At 46.7% G+C, this 21305-nt stretch overlaps 1 protein-coding gene across 2 annotated transcripts in view; it reads right to left on the bottom strand.

The window, feature by feature from the left end:
- The window catches only part of CYB5B (cytochrome b5 type B), a 37360-nt gene that overhangs the window by 7518 nt on the left and 8537 nt on the right, over positions 1-21305 (bottom strand). For both annotated transcript variants that reach the window (XM_048870679.2, XM_048870680.2), the window contains exons 2-3: positions 12618-12746; positions 11073-11099 (exon numbers count right to left, since the gene is read on the bottom strand). In XM_048870679.2, coding sequence (XP_048726636.2) covers positions 11073-11099; positions 12618-12746 — 156 coding nt within the window. The remainder of the gene's footprint in view (positions 1-11072; positions 11100-12617; positions 12747-21305) is intronic.

The following is a 21305-nucleotide window of genomic DNA, read 5'->3' as shown; positions in this document are numbered from 1 at the left end:
AGTCCGTGTTCTTGAACAATTATACAAGAGACCTGCATAGTAAGGCCAGCATACTGTCTTTTCATGTTCTGTTTTGAAATGGAATTGCAATTAAAAAAAGGAAGTAGAGTCAAATGCTGTAGGAGAAGACTTCCAACACAAAGTCTGAGTTTCCCCGATATCTATACATTAAAAGCTGCAGATTGCGCAAATTTTTTTTGGAGTAGGAGAATGGGTTGGGGACAGGTGGTGTCGAACAAAACAAAAATATTTTCAACAGGCAAAATAAGCACAATTCCAGTCAAAGAGTGAGATTAATATCTGATTCAAATATTAATCTGATTAAAAGATTCTTAAGCAAAATAAGCAGTCATGGGATAAGAGGGAAGGTCCTCTCATGGATTGGTAACTGGTTAAAAGATAGGAAACAATAGGGTAGGAATAAATGGTCGGTTTTCAGAATGGAGAGAGGTAAATAGTGGTATCCTCCAGGGGTCTGTAGTGGGCCCAGTCCTTTTCAATATATTCATAAATGATCTGTAAAAAGGGGTAAACAGTGAGGTGGCAAAATTTGCAGATGATACAAAACTACTCAAAATAGTTAAGTCCCAGGCAGACTGCGAAGAGCTACAAAAGGATCTTACAAAACTGGGTGACTGGGCAACAAAATGGCAGATAAAATTCAATGTTGATAAATGCAAAGTAATGCCCATTGGAAAACATAATCCCAACTACACATATAGAATGATGGGGTCTAAACTAGCTGTTACCACTCAAGAAAGAGATCTTGGAGTCACTGCGGATAGTTCTCTGAAAACATCCACTCAACGTGCAGCGGCAGTCAAAAAAGCGAACAGAATGTTGGGTATCATTAAGAAAGGGATAGATAATAAGACAGAAAATATTGTATTGCCTCTGTATAAATCCATGGTATGCCCACATCTTGAATACTGGGTGCAGATGTGGTCGCCCCATCTCAAAAAAAGATGTATTGGAATTGGAAGAAGTTCAGAAAGGGGCAACAAAAATTATTAGGGGTATGGAACATCTGCCATATGAGGAGAGATTAATAAGACTGGGATTTTTCAGCTTGGAAAAAAAAATTAAGTGGGGATATGATAGAGGTCTATAAAATCATGACTGGTGTGGAGAAAGTAAATAAGGAAGTGTCATTTACTCCTTCTCATAACACAAGAACCAGGGGTCACCAAATGAAATTAATAGGCAGCAGGTTTAAAACAAACAAAAGGAAGTATTTTTTCACACAACGCACAGACAACCTGTGGAACTCCTTGTAAGAGGATGTTGTGAAGGCCAAGACTATAACAGGGTTCAAAACAGAAGTAGATAAGTTCATGGAGGATAGGTCCATCTATGGCTATTAGCGAGGAGGGGAAGCGATGGTGTCCCTGGGAAGGGCAACAAGGAATGGATCACTTGATGACGACCTGTTCAGTTCATTCCCTCTGGGGCACCTGGCATTGGCCTCTGTCGGCAGACAGGATACTGGGCTAGATGGACCTTTGGTCTGACCCAGTATGGACGTTCTTATGTTATGTTCTTATGAAATGTACATTTCAGAAACAAGCAGACAAAAGGTGTGTTCCAGAGTCAAGTGCTGAAAAGAGTAAGGAGACCATACGATCAAAAAGCAGCAAGGACTTAAGAAATCCCACTTAAGGAACACAGAGCAGCCATCTACTTGTAGTGTGAAAAAAGCTGCTATGGACTTGTTGGGTACCAAACCAATGCATACTAGAAACTGCTGGGGCACACACCACCTTTCATATCTAAGAAGAAATCACCGAGTGCCAAAATGCTCCAGAAACAGAAACTTGCAGCAGCATCTGAGAACCCTTACCCAAAAACACCAAAGCAGGTTCCAAAGAGCACAATGATGCAATAGCCATATTTTTAGGTTACAGCTCATCACTGAAGAGGTGAACAAGATGGAAATCAGCAGATAAGGGAAAGCATTAGACATATTAGTGATCTTCTTGATCAGGGGTTCTCAAACTAGGAGTCATGACCCCTCAGGAGGTCATGGGGTTATGGGGGGGGGGGGGAGTGTCACGAGCTGTCAGCCTCCTCCCCAAACCCTGCTTTGCCTCCAGCATTTATAATGGTGTTATAAATATAAAATATTAAAAACCCATATTTTTATATTTATGTGTTATATAAGGGGGGGGGTTGCACTCACAGGCTTGCTGTATGAAAGGGGTCACCAGTACAAAAGTTTGAGAACCACTGCTCTTGATGAATCATCCTATAATTGTAAGGCCTTCCTGTGAAAAAAAATCTTGATACCAAAACATGATGTAGTCCTACAGCAGAAGGGTCCATGTAATGGGAAGGCAAGATTCTCTTCTACTCTCACCCTGTTAGAACCATATGGGAAGTGTCAGGTTAATTCCTACTGAATTCACTGGGACAGGGATGACTCATTTAACTCCAACCCAAATGCGAAGGGAGGCGGAACAGCTCTAGAAAGAGCAAAGTAGGGTCTGCAAGAGACAGACAGGAACTCTAGGGTAGCCAAGCCTGTGGAGAAGGCCTGAGGAGTTTCTTAGGTTGAGTTTGTGTTACTTTCAGCAATACAGCCAAACCCGTTTTGGGGTAATTTTTGACCTTACACAAAGCGTATGTAGCCTTTTGTTGGACTGTGGTGGGGAGCAGTTTACTGTCCACAGAACATCTAGCTCAAGATAGAATCTGGCAAAACAAAGCTGCATCATCTTCCTTCTATTACCATTCTTCCCTGCAATCTTGTCTGACACCAGTTCTAAACTAAAGAGCTGTGTAAACATGCCTGCCTCAAACATAGTATTGTCTACTACCAAGCGGAAGGAACTGTACTGATTGGGAAAGCTGCACATGCCAACATGCTCTTAGACATAAGAAAGATTACCAGCTTCCTTCCAGTAGATAAAAGAAGCTAAAACATGGCTCTTCCACACCTATGAACAAAACTTGTACTTTAAAACAGAAGAGAGTCTTCACCAAATCACATGCTAACCATCAGCTGAAGAGATCATGTTACAGTGCAATCAACCACAATTAAGGCTACGACTTTGTCATGGACATTTTCAGTAAAAGTCACGGACAGGTTACGGGCAATTAACAAAAATTCATGGAAGCCGTGACCTGTTCCTGACTTTTACTAAAAATGTCCATGACAAAAAGCTGGAGGGAGGAGGGTCCAGTGCCCTGCTGTGGCTGGGAGCTGCTGTCCCTGCCCCATGACTGGGAGCTGGGAGGGACCCCGCTGTGGTGGCTGGTGAGCTGCGAGGGATCCCCCGCCGCCTGGGGAGGTCTGGAGGATTCCCCACTGGGGGGAGCTGCTGGGGCGCTGCGAGGGGTCCCCAGCACCCGCAGGGCCTGAGGAGTTCCAGGGGATTCCCCCCACACCTGCGGCAGCTGGGGAATCTGTGGGGGACCCCCACCACTCCAGGCGGCAAGGGTACCCCGAAGCTCTTAGCCACCACGGGAGGGTGGGTAGCCTGCAGCTCCCAGCCGCTGCGGGCTGAAGTCACAGAGGTCTGCTGACTTCCGTGACCTCTGTGACCAAACCGTAGCCTTAACCCCTTCAAGCAGCATCTAAGCATGCACTGAAGGACATCACCACAGGTTAGGTGAAAATGCTAGTTTAACAACAAACAAAGACTGTATAAGCTAGAGGACCTGACTGGGGGACTCACCGGGCAGATCAGAAAGGCCCAGTGTAGTGAGGTGGAGTGGCCTCCCACTGAGCCAGAAAGGGAGGAGCCACTTTGATCCCAGGCCCACTCCTCCCACTGGAAGCTAATCACAGGACCTTTAGCCTCGTTGAGCCTGAGCCAGGGAAGGAAGCAAATGTCTCCAACCTGGTGCACAACCCTGGAGCTGAACCTAAGCTGCGTTGTGCCCTGCCCCTAGAGGAGACTGACCCAGGAAAAGAGCTGCCAGGACTGCTGCTTGCCATATATCCCAAGGCGACAGAAGACCCCAGGACACAAAATCCCTCATCAAGACCATGGTAGGAAGTAGCCCAGGGAAACCAGACGCTGCTCGGTTTTGGTGTTAGAACCCGAGTCAGCATGTTGCAGTAGGAGCCCTGCTGACCCAGTGGTGGAACCCTCTGGCACTGCTAGGGTCTTGGGCTGGTGGAGCATGGTGGGCCTGGATCCCCCTAGCTGCTGCTGCCAACCCCACCCTGGGGTGGCAGCCTCCCCATCTTTGAGCAAGAAGCCTGCATTTGTCTGCCATCTGTCTGAGCCAGGACTTCAGGCAACAGACCATTTGTTTGTGTGCTCTGCCCTGCCTAAGGACCTGAGCTCCCTTAGAATCATAGAATATCAAGGTTGGAAGGGACCTCAAGAGGTCATCTAGTCCAACCCCCTGCTCAAAGCAGGACCAATCCCCAGTTAAATCACCCCAGCCAGGGCTTTGTCAAGCCTGACCTTAAAAACCTCTAAGGAAGGAGATTCTACCACCTCCCTAGGTAATGCATTCCAGTGCTTCACCACCCTCCTAGTGAAAAAGTTTTTCCTAATATCCAACCTAAACCTCCCCCACTGCAACTTGAGACCATTACTCCTTGTCCTGTCCTCTTCTACCACTGAGAATAGTCTAGAACCATCCTCTCTGGAACCACCTCTCAGGTAGTTGAAAGCAGCTATCAAATCCCCCCTCATTCTTCTCTTCTGCAGACTAAACAATCCCAGCTCCCTCAGCCTCTCCTCATAACTCATGTGTTCCAGACCCCTAATCATTTTTGTTGCCCTTCGCTGGACTCTTTCCAATTTATCCACATCCTTCTTGTAGTGTGGGGCCCAAAACTGGACACAGTACTCCAGATGAGGCCTCACCAATGTCGAATAGAGGGGGACGATCACGTCCCTCGATCTGCTCGCTATGCCCCTACTTATACATCCCAAAATGCCATTGGCCTTCTTGGCAACAAGGGCACACTGCTGACTCATATCCAGCTTCTCGCCCACTGTCACCCCTAGGTCCTTTTCCGCAGAACTGCTGCCTAGCCATTCGGTCCCTAGTCTGTAGCTGTGCATTGGGTTCTTCCGTCCTGAGTGCAGGACCCTGCACTTATCCTTATTGAACCTCATCAGATTTCTTTTGGCCCAATCCTCCAATTTGTCTAGGTCCCTCTGTATCCTATCCCTGCCCTCCAGCGTATCTACCACTCCTCCCAGTTTAGTATCATCCGCAAATTTGCTGAGAGTGCAATCCACACCATCCTCCAGATCATTTATGAAGATATTGAACAAAACCGGCCCCAGGACCGACCCCTGGGGCACTCCACTTGACACCAGCTGCCAACTAGACATGGAGCCATTGATCACTACCCGTTGAGCCCAACAATCTAGCCAACTTTCTACCCACCTTATAGTGCATTCATCCAGCCCATACTTCTTTAACTTGCTGACAAGAATACTGTGGGAGACCGTGTCAAAAGCTTTGCTAAAGTCAAGAAACAATACATCCACTGCTTTCCCTTCATCCACAGAACCAGTAATCTCATCATAGAAGGCGATTAGATTAGTCAGGCATGACCTTCCCTTGGTGAATCCATGCTGACTGTTCCTGATCACTTTCCTCTCATGTAAGTGCTTCAGGATTGATTCTTTGAGGACCTACTCCATGATTTTTCCAGGGACTGAGGTGAGGCTGACTGGCCTGTAGTTCCCAGGATCCTCCTTCTTCCCTTTTTTAAAGATTGGCACTACATTAGCCTTTTTCCAGTCATCTGGGACTTCCCCCGTTCGCCACGAGTTTTCAAAGATAATGGCCAATGGCTCTGCAATCACAGCCGCCAATTCCTTTAGCACTCTCGGATGCAACTCGTCTGGCCCCATGGACTTGTGCACGTCCAGCTTTTCTAAATAGTCCCTAACCACCTCTTTCTCCACAGAGGGCTGGCCATCTATTCCCCATGTTGTAATGCTCAGCGCAGCAGTCTGGGAGCTGACCATGTTAGTGAAGACAGAGGCAAAAAAAGCATTGAGTACATTAGCTTTTTCCACATCCTCTGTACTAGGTTGCCTCCCTCATTCATTAAGGGGCCCACACTTTCCTTGGCTTTCTTCTTGTTGCCAACATACCTGAAGAAACCCTTCTTGTTACTCTTGACATCTCTCGCTCGCTGCAGCTCCAGGTGCGATTTGGCCCTCCTGATTTCATTCCTACATGCCCGAGCAATATTTTTATACTCTTCCCTGGTCATATGTCCAACCTTCCACTTCTTGTAAGCTTCTTTTTTATGTTTAAGATCCTCTAGGATTTCACCGTTAAGCCAAGCTGGTCGCCTGCCATATTTACTATTCTTTCGACACATCGGGATGGTTTGTCCCTGTAACCTCAACAGGGATTCCTTGAAATACAGCCAGCTCTCCTGGACTCCTTTCCCCTTCATGTTAGTCCCCCAGGGGATCCTACCCATCCGTTCCCTGAGGGAGTCGAAGTCTGCTTTCCTGAAGTCCAGGGTCCGTATCCTGCTGCTTACCTTTCTTCCCTGTGTCAGAATCCTGAACTCAACCAACTCATGGTCACTGCCTCCCAGATTCCCATCCACTTTTGCTTCCCCTACTAATTCTTCCTGGTTTGTGAGCAGCAGGTCAAGAAAAGCTCCCCCCGTAGTTGGCTCCTCTAGCACTTGCGCCAGGAAATTGTCCCCTACGCTTTCCAAAAACTTCCTGGATTGTCTATGCACCGCTGTATTGCTCTCCCAGCAGATATCAGGAAAATTAAAGTCACCCATGAGAACCAGGGCATGCGATCTAGTAGCTTCTGCGAGCTGCCGGAAGAAAGCCTCATCTGTTTGTTTCCCTTAAGACTGTTTGTTTGCTCTGCCTGGCCTGAGGGGCCTAGGCAGTATTATTGCTTGACTCTACCCTGGCACTGGAGCGTGGCCTCCCACTGAGCCAGAGGGGGAGGGACAACTGTTAACCCACTGCACCCAGCATAAACCTGATCCTGTCACACTGCACTTCAGTGATATTATATGATTATGGCAATTATAAATGTATTTCATGCAAGATAAGTTATGTGGTGTCACTGAAAGGGTTATAATTTGCTGAATATGATTATCCTATGTGTATGCAAGTATCATTTTTGTATCTGAAGTTATGAATATTGACTATGTATCTGTATTTCAAATGTAGATAGACCTGGGGAACGCCCACTAGACAATATGCTTTCAGTGTAGACAATGAATGGGGAAGGGCCTATTTAGGACAATGGGCCATTAGGGAAAAAAAACCAATCTCCCATCTGGTGAGCCTTCCCGTGAAGGCTCCAAACAGCCTGTGAGTGACGGCTGCTACAACTCTACAGCGACATGTGAGGAGACCACGTCTGCAGACTGGTCTGGGAACAAAGGGTTCATGCCATATGCAAAAAGCTATAGAAGGCAGGGAGTGATATCCTCTGGTGGTGTTCTTTGCTCACCAAACAAGAAGACTCCTGAAAATCTCCTGAGGAACAAACACTGAACTGGGGAAAGTGCTGGACCCAGGCTAAAGGGATTTTTAGCCTGTGAAACGAAACACTTGGGGATTCCAAGCTGTAAAGCAAGTGCAGCTTGCCCCTTAAGAATCTGCAGCCTGCTTGTATCATCTCTTTGGATATGAATAGCAGATTCTCACCCTATCTATTTAGTATATTAAGCTTAGTTTGCGTTTTTTGTTTATTTGCTAGGTAATCTGCTTTGATCTGTTTGCTATCACTTATAAGCACTTAATCTATCTTTTGGGTTTTTGCTTCATCTGAAGCAGTGTGAGAATCATATCTCTGGGCAAAAGGCTGTTGCATATTCCTCTCCACATTGAAGGAAGGGGCAAATTTTATGAGCTTATGCCGTACAGTTCCCTGTCCAGCACAAGATGGTATAATTTTGGGTTTATACTCCAGAGAGGGTGCATGCCTGAGGAGCAGGGAGTAGACTGCCCATGCAGAGGCTGGTCAGAGAGCCTGCTTGTAACTGCAGCTGGGTGTGCCCCTACTTGTATGTATGCTGGTGAAAGTGCAGGCTGGAAGGCTTTGTAGCTTGTAACAGTAGTACAGTGTGAGAGGGAACCCAGGCTGGTGGCTCATGGAGCTCAGCAGTACCCCAGTTCTGGGTGGCAATCTGGGGGGATCCTCTCACACATCCATCCTTCAAATATTTTTTTCCCTCTATGGAAGGTAGACCAAGAGAACACAATGTGAAGCGTAAGACAGCAAGAGGGATACCCACAGGCTTTAAGGCCAACTACAGTAGCAGAGTCTCGTCAAAAAGACACTAGTCAGTAACTAAAGACAGGAAACAAGTCCTACACACACGTCTCCCCCCCCCCAAGCATTTAACAAGTTGGACCTGTCAAGTCCAAGTTTTTTGCTTTTGATACTTGAACACCAGACAGTATGATACACTTTCATATTCTGGCACCAAAGCTTTCAGTTTCCAGTTCTTTTAGTAGTACCCAAAAGAGGCCTGAGCTACCATCACCATGACTCCTTTCTCATATCAGTATGAGATGGTGTGGTATATGTCACTATATCCAGACTCTCAGGGTAACAATCACTACAAAAGTGCTAAATGAGAACAGTGCATTTTGATACTAGTATTTGAAAAAGCTGGTCAAGCCCTGCAAGCCTGCTCTGAAAATCTAGTGGCTAATCTTGAGTTAGGTGAGCAGGTTGCCTCTCAGAGGTTTCTTCAGCCTTTATATGGGCCTGGATATGAGCAACCACTGGTACCTTAAAGCATCTTCCACTCCACTGCTGGAGTTGCAACTGGAAGATTTTGTTATTTCTTTAGACGCACAGGAGTAGCCTTTTGCTGAGCACATAGTGAAAGTGAGGAAATAAACACTAAATAAGTAGTTAACAAGAGTGCAACTGTTCAAAAGCAACCCATCAGTTGTACCTGGCAGCGGGGAAATTTGGATGGAGGGTTTTTTCCTCCTTCTGTAGGGAGGTTTTAGAGATTCCTGTCGCATCCAAGCGGAGAACCATGTCACACTAAGACCTCTTTAGCTACACAAATGTTAACTAAAGTTAAGATACAGGAGGTGATCTTAAAAGTTAGATACCCAGGGGACAGGTGCCTTAAAAACACTCACAAGATCAAAGATTACTTTATTGCAGTGTTGATTTTACTGCAGAACTGTGGTTTTTTCCTATACTTAGAAGGAAATATGACAGTGTGGTGTTTATAGGACAGGAAGCAAGGTAAAATATCTCCTTTTCTGGCCACCACTGCATGCATAAATTTGCAAACAAGTAACATTAACATAAATAAGACACGTTCCTCCACTCACTGGCATACAAATAGGAGTGACCTTGCTAGGATATCCTTACACATTTTCGTTCGCTAGAATGGACACACCGTTTCGGTGGTTCTGTAGTTGGCTGTGTGCTGGTGCAGTTTGTTTCTGCATTTGAAGAGGTTACTCATATTTTCAAGGATCTTTTGCCCTCCAACACGTCACAAACTAAACCCTGGTATGGATTTTACGACCTCTCAAGACATTGATACTGCACATGGGAATAGCAGATCCTGCCTAAGCAAGGCCGTTTTCAACAAAGGCCACAAATGCATGGTGATATTGGCTTAAATTTTTTGGCTGCTGGGGAACACTTTAAGATTAGTAGGACACTTCCCTGGACATGGTGTTTACAATCAAAAGTTGATGTTCTCAGAACAAGTTCAATAAACTGTGAACTAGGACATCATGGTTGTTTCAAATCTTTATCAACAGGAACTGGGGAAGAAGATTTAAAAAGAAATGAAAGGCACAGATAATGCTTAGAACTAGTTCAAAGAACCATTTTATTCCTCTTTCAGTAAATGTGTGGTGTACCAGAACTGAGCATGGATAGACTCCATAGGCCTCATTTACACAGTCAGAATTGCAAGGCAACAGATGGCTCCTTTCCTGCTCATATTCCATTAGACCTTCTGGGGACAGACGGGTGCTAAACACACTCCTGTGTCTGACCCAGAACTGTTGGCTGTACTTCACATGGTGTGCAATTTAGGCCATCATACTAAAAGTTACATCTACCATGGGTGTCTGCTCAATAATTCTTGTGTGGTCTTCACCCTGCATATTTCCCAGCTCCTCAAACTCAATCTGCGTAATCTAGACACTGGATTTGCAATGAGAACTCAGAAAAGTTGGTATTACTGTGGCAAAAAAAGAGGGAAAGACCACTCTATCAACTCAATCATCTGTTTTAAACAATGGGCTTTCTGTCTAACGGCTCATGCTGAAGTGCTTTACAAATATGTATACAAAAATAACTTTTCCTACCAAATAAATGCAGCTAACCTTGAGTGTAAGATGGTAGCTGTGTAGCAGCTCACAGCAACACTACAGAAGAGATTAGGAATGGAAGGAAGATACTGTAAGTAAAATTTTGGGGGAATTTAGGTAAAAAGATGTAATTACTCAAATTGAAATTTGGTAGGACACCAATGCTAACACCCCAACTCTCGGTTTAAATGCCATGAAAGACTCTGGAAGAAAACGATGCCCTTCCCCAACTAGGGTAAAAATACGACAAATCGCTACTCTCTAAAGAATGAGCCATATCTCATTTGCAAAGCATGATACCATCTTTCTCTTCCACTTCATATCCCATGTGACAGTCCTGCTGTTCCTGACACGGCCGTGAGTCCCCTCTTCCCCAAAGCAGCAATCCACTCGTAGTTTCTCTATTCAACCCCTCCCCTGCACAGACACTTTCTTGGGTGTCTTCACCAGAGTGTCCAATCCCTACGGTTTGTGTAACCTCTTCCATCTAGGCTAATGCCTAACATACTGCGTAGAAACAAATGAAATATCTGCTAATTGAACCCAGCAGACTCCTAGACACTAAATTATAGAGGTTTCAGAGTAACAGCCGTGTTAGTCTGTATTCGCAAAAAGAAAAGGAGTACTTGTGGCACCTTAGAGACTAACCAATTTATTTGAGCATGAGCTTGGTGCCACTAGTATCCGATGAAGTGAGCTGTCGCTCACGAAAGCTCATGCTCAAATAAATTGGTTAGTCTCTAAGGTGCCACTAGTACTCTTTAAATTATAGAGGGGGAATAAACAATTGCTTCTTACCTTAGAGCCTTCAATGTTACGATCACACTGCAGGTTTTTGGAGGGGTTGGGGGAGAAAAGAGAAGAGAAAAGATTACAAACATTGTAACTTTGCTTTTTGGAAGGAAGTTTTCAGCCATGGCAGAAGAATCAGCAGGCACCCAACCAGCACCTGCACAGCTGCCTGGAACATTTCAACTCCAGCTCCTAGCTGTGACCAGCAGCAGATCCTTAAGAGCAGCGGGACCATCAGTGCCCGAACTGAGGCCACTGCCGCCTGAACAGGGTCCCCGCCCCTGCGCCACCCCTTCCCTAGAGGCTCCACCCCACACTGACTCTTCCCCCCCGAGACCCCGCCTCCCACTCCTGCCTCTTCACTCCCTTCCCCCCTCATTGCTCACCCTTACGGCCAGTAAAAAGTGGGAGGACATAGCCCTCCTACTTTTAAAAGTGATGGGTCCATCCCCCATTCTGGTACCCCTGCCTGTGACCAAGACCTTGACATCTGAAAGGCACTGGCTTTACAGCAAGTTTACTCACAAAGCATGTAGAACGCAAGGGTCCACAGCATCAGCTGTCTCACATCATCAATCCCTGAGCCACAAGGCAAGGAGGAGTTTAGACCCCCCCCGCAGAGTCAGCTTCCCAAAGGAATTTCTTTAAGGGACTGCAATTGGGTGAGCTCCCACATTGGCCCTGCAGGAGCTGAACTTGGTAAGGTGCAGGGGGTTAATCAGCTAATTCAGCTGCAAACAGGGGAGCTTTAGGCTACAGGCAGTTAATTAGAGGCTCATATGTGAAGAAACAGGTGTGGCCTGTAAAGCCAGGTAGTGGGCTCCAAACTGGGTGGCTAGGAAAGGCTGCAGGAAGGTAGGCAGCAGTCATTCCTGGGGAGGGGATTCTTGGAGCTGGAACACCCAGAGAGAGAAGGGGAGCCAGACAGGTAGGAAGCAGTCCAGGGAAGGAGCAGTGAGGGGAGAGAAAGGAGCCCAGAACTGTTGAGCCAAGAGTCCCTGGACTGGAACCCGGAGAAGATGGCAAGTCCTGAGTTCCCCTACCGGCCTCCGAGGGCATGGCCCAGAACTGAGGTAGTGAACAGCAGATTGCCTAGCACTGTTGATGGACTGAACCTTGGAAGGGGGAATGCTGAGTGACCTAGCTGGAGGACTAAATCACAAAGGAGCTGCTGTGGGTCCTGGAGCAAGAGAAGCTGCAGACCAGAGTCAGAGTGATGGTGTGCAACCATGACCAGGAATGTCAATCTCGAGCTAACCCCACAGTGACCAGGGGGAGGTGTCAGCCCAGCAGTGAGAGGTGCGCCCTGTGACAGGGACATTGACTAAATTGCAATCAGAAGAAGCCTCTTGATAGGGGAGATTTGTTTAGATTTTAATATACAGCCTCCATTTCAGCATGTGTTTGGGGGTTTGTTTGGTTTTTTTGGGTGGAGGTACACAGCAACTCCACATTTAGGAGGACAGATCTTGATGTAGTTGTCTGCTGGATTACCCAGAGGGGGCATGCACACTGTTCCCTCTGGGTTTGTCACACCCAGCTGTTCCTTACCGGGTGAACCTCTCCTATGAAGTACTGTTTGAGCATTTCCCTGGCATCCGTGGAGTGTCCAACATCTTCAAAGCTCTCTGTGGCATCCCTACCAGCCTGTTCCAGCAAAACCTCCTCTCCACCTGGATGCTGGAAAAGAAGGAATTCAGTGAGCCCAGGGCTGAGGGATAAAAAGCAATGAGAAGAATTCCAGTCCCCTTCCCAAATGCTCTGGTAATGTCCTGGGCCCAACAATGCAAATGTACTCCAACTTTTTCAGTTCATCACAGCCCCTGCAGAACAGCTCAAGAGAACCCCACTGAAGGTCCAAGTCTGCAGCCTCCCCTTCAGGCAGTCATGAGTAATGAGAGAGCACTGCAGGGTCTGGCAAGCACCTGGAATCCAGCCTTACCTGCTTTACAGACAGCAAAAATCCCTCCACCAACAAGAAGCAATTCCTCAACATCCACAAGGAACCCCTGACTCAGCCCTCTCGGTCACATCTGCTCTGCAGTCCCTAAGGTTCATAGCCAAGACAGGCTGGTCTGACTCCTGATGCACCTATACATATTCTTGTGCAGAAGCACAACATAGGATATGAGCAGGAGTTCACCTCTAGAGAAGCCATAAGTGCAAGCAACACAGGAGCCCTGAACTGCAGACCATAAGGCGCTGAGTATACTCCATCAGTGACAGTGACTATTTAGGCACAACAGAGAACGTGCCTCTTCGTGGCTCTTGAACAGAGCATGCTGGGTAGGCCAGGCACTCTTGCTTGCAGAGAGCTCTTTCCTGCTGTGTGCTTTCCCCTTTCCTTCTATGTATGAACCATTCTTATTTCTTCTTCACCTGCTGGAATAAAGGCTGCTAGGGAAGGGCTCATAGATGCTCATTCTAGGATGCTCCTCTCCTAGATTGCAGTGGAGGCAACATTGCTATTCCATTTCCCCAGGGTGCTGCAATAAGAGGATCTCTGTCTGCTTTAGTTAATCTTTCCACTTACAGTAACAATAGAGAGAGGGCCAAGCTTGCCAATGGTATAAGCTGACAACTCTAGTGACCCTCCTTGAAGCAGCCTCTGATTCACCAGCATTGCATTTGGCCCCCTCTGAGATCCAGCCAGGGCCAAACACTCAGCAGCCAGGGGTAGTGAAGGTCCTAAAGAGAAGTTTTACTGTTTGCACTTTGACTGATTTAAAAATTCATCTCTGAAGTGTCTAAATCACTGAAATTAGTCTCCTTCCCCCTCAAGGCTGCATTCCTCCATAGAACCTGTATCTAACTTGTGTATAAAACACCACAGGCTATAGAAGATACCTGTTCACCCTTGAAAAGCTGTAATCAACAACAGAATGATAGCTGTGCACAGACCTACTGTCAGGGTTCCTTCCACACTCTGAACTCTGGGGTACAGATGTGGGGACCCACATGAAAGATCCCCTAAGCTTATTCTTACCAGCTTAGGTTAAAACTTCCCCAAGGCACAGATTTCTTTCTTGCCTTGGGATCGCTGCCACCACTAAGTAATTTAACAAACAATCAGGGAAAGGACCACTTGGAGTCCTAATTCCCCCAAAATATTCCCCCAAGCCTATATACCCCCTTTCCTGGGGGGGGCTTGAAAAGAATATCCTAACCAATTGGTTACAAAATGATCAAAGACCCAAACCCCTGGGTCTTGGAACAATGGAAAAATCAGTCAGGTTCTTAAAAAGAAGGATTTTATTTAAAGAGAAAAAGGTAAAAGAATCACCTCTGTAAAGTTAGGCTGGTAGTTAACCTTACAGAGTAGTAGAAAATTCAAAGAGCACAGAGGAACCCCCTCTAACCCTAGTTTCAAAGTTACAACAAAACAGGGATAAACCTCCCTCTAGCAAAGGGAAAACTCACAAGTTGAGAAAAAGAAACTAATACACCTTGCCTGGCTGTTACTTACAAGTTTGAAATATGAGAGACTTGTTCAGAAAGATTTGGAGAACATGGATTGATGTCCGGTCCCTCTTAGTCCCAAGAGCAAAGGAACACAGAAACAAAGCCTCTCCCCCCCGCCCGCCCCAAGATTTGAAAGTAGCTTTTGTCCCCATTAGTTCCTTTGGTCAGATGCCAACCAGGTTACTTGAGCTTCTTAACCTCTTACAGGTAAGGAGGAATTTAGGCTACCCCTATGGTTATGACACCTACCCTGAGTCAGAGTTCAGAGCGGGTGTTGCATATGAACATGCTTCTGTAAGGAGCTGGGAAGAACCATGGGGAGTGTTCTCCACCCAAGCTAAGCCTTCCGAGGGTGAGGGCAGAGGTTAAGTGTCACTTTCATGATGAACACCACAGGCCTTTCCCATTGGCAGGTTTCACACCGCCAGCCTACTACCTCCAAAGTGAGACACAAGAGCGTGCAGAGATAGTGGATGCAGGTGGGCAGTACAGGAAGAAATGACAGATAGGAAAAGCATGATTAAATCCCTTAGGAACTGGATTTTTCCTGCCTCTGGTTTTGTTACAGAGAGCAAGAATGCAGGAAAGAAGATGGAAAGATGCTTACTGAAACCGAACAGCCTTGCCCAAGGCAGAGAACATGCATCACTAAGAAATTAGATGCATTCTGCCATGACAGCCAAAGCATGAAGTGCACCTCATCTTTCCACTCTGCATTTAAGGGAGTTGTGCCCGAAAACTAGCCAAAGTGATTCATCTAAAGCTGTAGATCTTCAAGGGTAGTTTTCAGGGCTTGAAAAATTTACCCAACACCTATTAAGCAGAAGTCCATTAGCCAGGAACTAATAACTTAAACACTGTGCACTGTAAGTTGCTATTCAACGTAAGGGTAGCAGCCTAGGGCCCTTTCAATTTTTGCCTCAACATTTAGTCCTCCTGTGTCCTTAAGAGTCTGAAAGGCTAGAACATTCCGCTGTCTAGTGATGAGAGCCCATGAAGAAAGAAGTTCGCATACGCAGGCACTCAGACCAATCCAGGCAGCACAACGGTTCTCAACTTTGCCTACGCCAGGACCCCTGCTCTTAGTTGGCATTTTGGAAAAGGTGGTTGAAACACTTGCCATGACCCCATGTTGTGAACCCCTATGCTAGACTCAGGATTCTGATTAATACTGCTCTTCTCAGTGTAAAGTCCACACTTCCCAGAGAGAAGACGACTTGTCCCAACCCCTTATTCTCGTGTTATGTGAAGGGATAAACAACACTTCCTTATTCACTTTCTCCACACTGTTCATAATTTTACAGACCTCTGTCTTATCCCCCCTCAGCTCTTTCCCAAACTGAACAGCCCCAGTCTTTTTAATCTTTCCTCATATAGAAGCTGTTCCATCCCCCTCATCATTTTTGGTTCCCTTCTCTGTACATTTTTTTTTTTTTTTTTTTAGATGCGGTGACCAGAACTGCATATAGTTTCCAGTGTGTGGGCACACCATGGATTTATGTCGTGGCGTTATCGTTTCTCTTGTATTTTTCCCTTTCCTAATGGTTCCTAACTTTTTTTTTTTTTTAAAACTGGCGCACCACAGGGAGCAGATGTTGTCAGAGAACTAGCTACGGTGACGCCAAGAGTTCTTTCCTGAGGGGTAACAGCTCATTTAGACCCCATCGTTTTGTATGTATACTGGGGATGATGTTTTCCAATGTGCATTACTTTGCATTTATCAACACTGAATTTGATCTGCCATTTTCTTGCCCCATAACCCAGTTTTGTGAGATCCCTTTGTAACTCTTCACAGTCTGCTTTGGACTTAACTGTCTTGAGTAATTTTGTATCATCTGCAAACTTTGCCACCTCGCTGTTTCACCTTTTTCCAGATCATGTATGAGCAGGTTGATTGGCATTTGTCCCAGTACAGATTCTTGGGTGATCCCCCTATTCGCCGTTCTCCACTATGAAAACTGACTGTTTATTCTTACTCTTTGGTTCCTATCTTTTAACCAGTTACCCATGAGAGGACCTTCCCTCTACCCCATGACTGCTTACTTTGCTTAAGACCCTTGGGCGAGGGACCTTGTCAAAGGCTTTCTGAAAGTCCAAGTATACTATATCCACTGGATCACTTTGTCCACATGTTTGTTGACCCTTCTCAAAAGAATTGCAAGAGATTGGTAGGGCATGATTTTCCTTTACAAAAGCCATATTGACTCTTCCCCACCATATCACGTTCATCTATCTGATCATTCTGTTCTTTACCACAGTTTCAACCAGTTTGCCTGGTACTGAAGTTACACTTAGCAGCCTGTAATTGCCAGGATTACCTCTGGCACCTTTTTTAAGCAAATGAAATAACATTCATTATCTTCCAGTCCTATGGTACAGAGGACAATTTAAGTGATAGTTCTGCAATTTCATATTTGAGTTCCTTCAGAACTCTTGGGGAATACCATCTGGTCCTGGTGAGACTTATTTCTCCTAGCACTCCAGCTGTGCTAACCTGATGCAGGGAAGGAACCTCTGCTAAGAAGTCAGTTTGTTTCAATACTGCAGGGACATCTGCTCATGTACTGCTTTTTTAAATCAGGATAGAAGAAGTAGTGAAATAACTAATACAGGTACAGTTGCTATCTGCTTCTCATTCCCCTGTTCAGCTAGGCAGAGGGGGCCCTGCAGAACAGTTTACATGCACCAGGATGTCCCATAAATCCTCCATAGAGATCTCTAGGAAACTTTCCTGGAGGTAATCTGAAATCCTCTGCTAAAGGTTTCTTGGGAGGGCTGCCTTGTTTCTTCCCCCCATGGTAGGACACTGCCATGCTATTCAGTGAATTACTTCAGCAGGCACTATTGCTAGAGCCCTGCGTGGATACAAAAAGGTGTATCCGCATCCAATCCACAATCCGCCAAAATTGTCTGTGGATTTGCAGGGCTCGAACTGGCTCCACAGGTCACTATGCCGCAGTGACGCAGGGCTGTGTCAAGCCCCCAACCACCACATTTCTCCCCAGAGACCTCCTGCCCTGCCCCCCACTCCGCCCCTGCCATACCTCCTTCTCCACTTCAGGCAGGGAGACTAAAATTCTGGGCCCTTCTATGCAGTGCCACCCTCTCCATGGGGGGCTCGGACACGCCTACACAGTTGCGGCATCTCTAATGCACGCAACCATTGCTGCCTGGCTCCTTTAAAGAGCAATCCCTCCTTCAAAATGGTGCTTGGCTCACTTCCTTCTGGGAGTTGTAGTTTACCTCCTCCTGCTGCGCAAACTGGCGACTATAACTCCCAGAATGTCCAGCACACTGCTGCGTGATTCAGAGAGCCAAGCTGGAGCCTGCAAGCTGGGTGACAGCCGCTCCGTTCGGGTGATTGTGTGCTGCAGAGCCCTGTGCAGATACAAAATTTATATCTGCATCCACGCTGCGATCCGCAAAAATGGTCTGTGGATATACAAAGCGGATACCAGTGGATTTTCAGGGCTCTAACTACAGTCCTGGGGGAATTCTGCAACAAAAAAATTAAATTCTGCACATAATATTTTCAAATTCTGCATATTTTATTTGTCAAAATAACATAATATAATCACACCAGTTTCAATTATTTTTGGTCATTTATTTCAAAATACATGTCAGCAAGTATGCCTGTAACAACACAGACAACAAAATAGATTCAGAAAATGTTTTTTGACAAATAGATTCCTTACTAGGCATATTAATACAGAACTCTGTGTGATAATTCATTTAAACTACAATACAGAACCATATTTCCCGCATCCCCCAGAAGCAGTGCAAGGTTGGGGAGAGTCGGGTAATGGAGGAGCTGAGAGAGAGGGAAGTAAATTGCTGAGAAGGAGCGTGGGTGTGAACTTGGAGGGTTATTGAGTATGGGTGGGAAAAGTATGGAACAGGTTTTTTGGGGCGTGGGGAAGAGATTGTTAGGGAGCTTTCCCCATGCAGACCCTGGCTGACCCCTACCCTCTCCTGTTCAGTCAGGCACATGTGTCCCTCCATCCCCACTCAAACCCCAATGTGTGTCTATGCCCCCACTCAGCCACTCCTCCATCCCTTTGTGGCCCTGCACTTCCGCTGCCATTCAGCCCCTGCCCCAGTCTGTCCTTGCCCATTAGTCCTTATGAGCCCCTATCTGATCCCCCAGCACCCCACGCTGTCTGTCGCCCCATCTCCTGACCTGGCTCAACAGCACTGTGAAGAAGGCTCTGTGGCTCTGCAGGCTCTCTCTCTTCCCTAGCTGGCTGGGAGAGGCTGCTGTGTTCTATCACCACAGCACATTCTTGTGGGCAAAAGATGGAACTGCAGCAACTTTTCAGCAGAAGCTTTTTTCTACTCAAAAAAATAAATACGCACAGCTCATTAATTATGCACGTGCAGTATTCCCCCCAGGAGTAACTATTGCAGCGCACAGGCTAGCAGCATACAGACCTGGTCTGCAGCCAGACACATGCAGGAGCTGCTCCCTTGCAGCCTCGGTTACCCACAGAAGTGAGATATCAGCTACAATCAACACTGCCTGTGGAAATCAGTGCCAGCATTCAGTACAATAGCCCTATCTGCTTGTACTGATACCCCATTGCCACCCCATTTCCCCCACCCCCCCTTTTTGGGCCATACTCACCATGGCTGGGGCTGCAACCCTGCTCTGTGACTCCCAAGGGAAAGTGAGAAAGTTGTGCTTGTAACTTGTTTGGATTAAGGGGTGTAAGTGCACTGACGATGGTACCTCTGTCCATTGTCTCTTTACCAGCTACAGATGTGGCCTTGAGGGTCTCATCAGGCACACTGACAGAGCAGATCATACAGATGCGGAGAACGAAGAGGAATAAGGAAGACATGTTCCAGGAGGTGCTGCAAGCCTCTGGAGCTTCAGATTACTCCCTAAGCAGCATCGTCATCTGCTGCCCATATTTCCCGTCCTGACTGTCCCTCTGCATTTTGTCATTGATTGTGAGCAGAGAGCTTGGAGGGTGGCAAACAGACATGCTGCGGTCTCAGATTCAACTTCAGGCTGAACACATTTGTGCTCACCTCCCCCTGCAGCCCACAGAAAATGGCATTCCAGGACCTACCTACGCGCCTCCCCCCGCACACTGCATGCATCTTCCAGGGCTGCAACAGTACCCAAGTCACTCCACCCAACAGGGGATTAAACAAATTGACAACCCCACATACACCCAGCTGAGAGAGCCTTGCTATTGTGTGTGCTTGTAAATTCCCTGTTCCTTCCCCTTTGAAGATACTTTTCTCTGTATGTATGACATTTACCTCAGCATTACACAGGTATGTTTGCAAACAGTTCTGCGCTGAGCCCGTTATAGCCCTGGTATCTGGCTGCTCAAAGTAAGCAGGCAGCCAAACCACCTTCACGTTCCACCCCTGGGAAAACTTCTCCCTCACTTTGCTTCACAGATATTATGATGCGCACAGCTGGCAGCTATGACCACAGGGATATTGTCCTCATGGAGGTCGAACCTCCTGAGGAGACAGCACGAGCAACGCTTCAAACAGCCAAAGGCACACTGACCAGTCATCTGACCAGTCATTCTGCACCTGCTGATTCTATTGTTGAAATGCTCCTTGCTGCTGTCAAGGTGGCCAGCGTACAGCTTCATGAGCCACGGGAGCAAGGGGTAGGCTGGGTCTCCCAAGATCACTATTGGCATTTCCACACCTCCAATAGTAATCCACTGGTGTGGAAAGAAAATCCCTGCTTGCAGCTTTCTGTCATGCACCTTCCCTGCCCAGCCCACGTTGATGTCGGTGAAATGACCCTGGAGATGCACCACTGCTTGCAATACCATGGAAAAGTAGCCCTTTCGGTTGAGGCACCCTGTGGTGTGGGGCCAAGATAAGGATATGCATGCCACCTATTGCCCCACCACAGTTAGGGAACCCCACTGCTGCAAAACAATCCCCTGTTCACACACACTGCCCAGAGTCACAGTCCTTTCTTAGCAGGAGGCAATTAATAGTACTGCACATTTGCATCACAACAACCCCCACGGTGGATTTCCCGACTCCAAACTGATTTGCAATTGATCGGTAGCAGTCTGACGTTGCCAGCTTCAGCACAGTAATTGCCAATCGTTTCTCCACTGTGAGCGTAGCTCTCATTTTAGTGTCTCTGCACAGGAGAGCTGGAGCAAGCTCTGCACACAGTTCCAGGAAGGTGGCTTTGCACATCCAAAAGTTCTGCAGCCACTGCTTGTCATCCCAAACCTGCATGACGATGTGATCCCACCACTCAGTGCTTGTTTCCCGAGCCCAGAAACAACAGTCCACCATGTGCAGCTGCTCCGTGAACACAAACAGCAATCTTGAATTGTTTCTTTCACCATAAGGCAGACACCAAGGCATCGTCAGAGTCACAGCTCATGAAAAACTGCGGGATTAGGTACCTTGTGTTCATAACGCTCATCAAAATAGTGAAGAGCAGTCCAGCATCCATACTTCCTGACAGAGATGGCGGGCGCGCAGGTTACAGGGACTGTTGAAAAGCAGCATGAAACGTACTAGGATGCACATTGAATTATGGGATAGGGAAAACTGCATCATGGGATCCTGAACCTGCCCCCATGAGTAGGGCCCTACCAAATTAGTGGTCATGAAAAATGCGTCACAGACCATGAAATCTGGTATCCTACTATAGAATCTGGTCTTTTGTGTGCTTTTACCCTATACTATACAGATTTCATTGGGGAGACCAGCGTTTCTCAAATTGGGGGTTCTGACACAAATGGAAGTTGCAGAGGGGTCACAAGGTTATTTTAG

Source organism: Caretta caretta, chromosome 12 (genome assembly GCF_965140235.1).
Source record: "Caretta caretta isolate rCarCar2 chromosome 12, rCarCar1.hap1, whole genome shotgun sequence".
In the NCBI taxonomy this organism is placed as follows: Eukaryota; Metazoa; Chordata; order Testudines; family Cheloniidae; genus Caretta; species Caretta caretta.
Note: the sequence above shows the minus strand (reverse complement) of the source record. Positions and strands in the feature narration are given on the sequence as shown.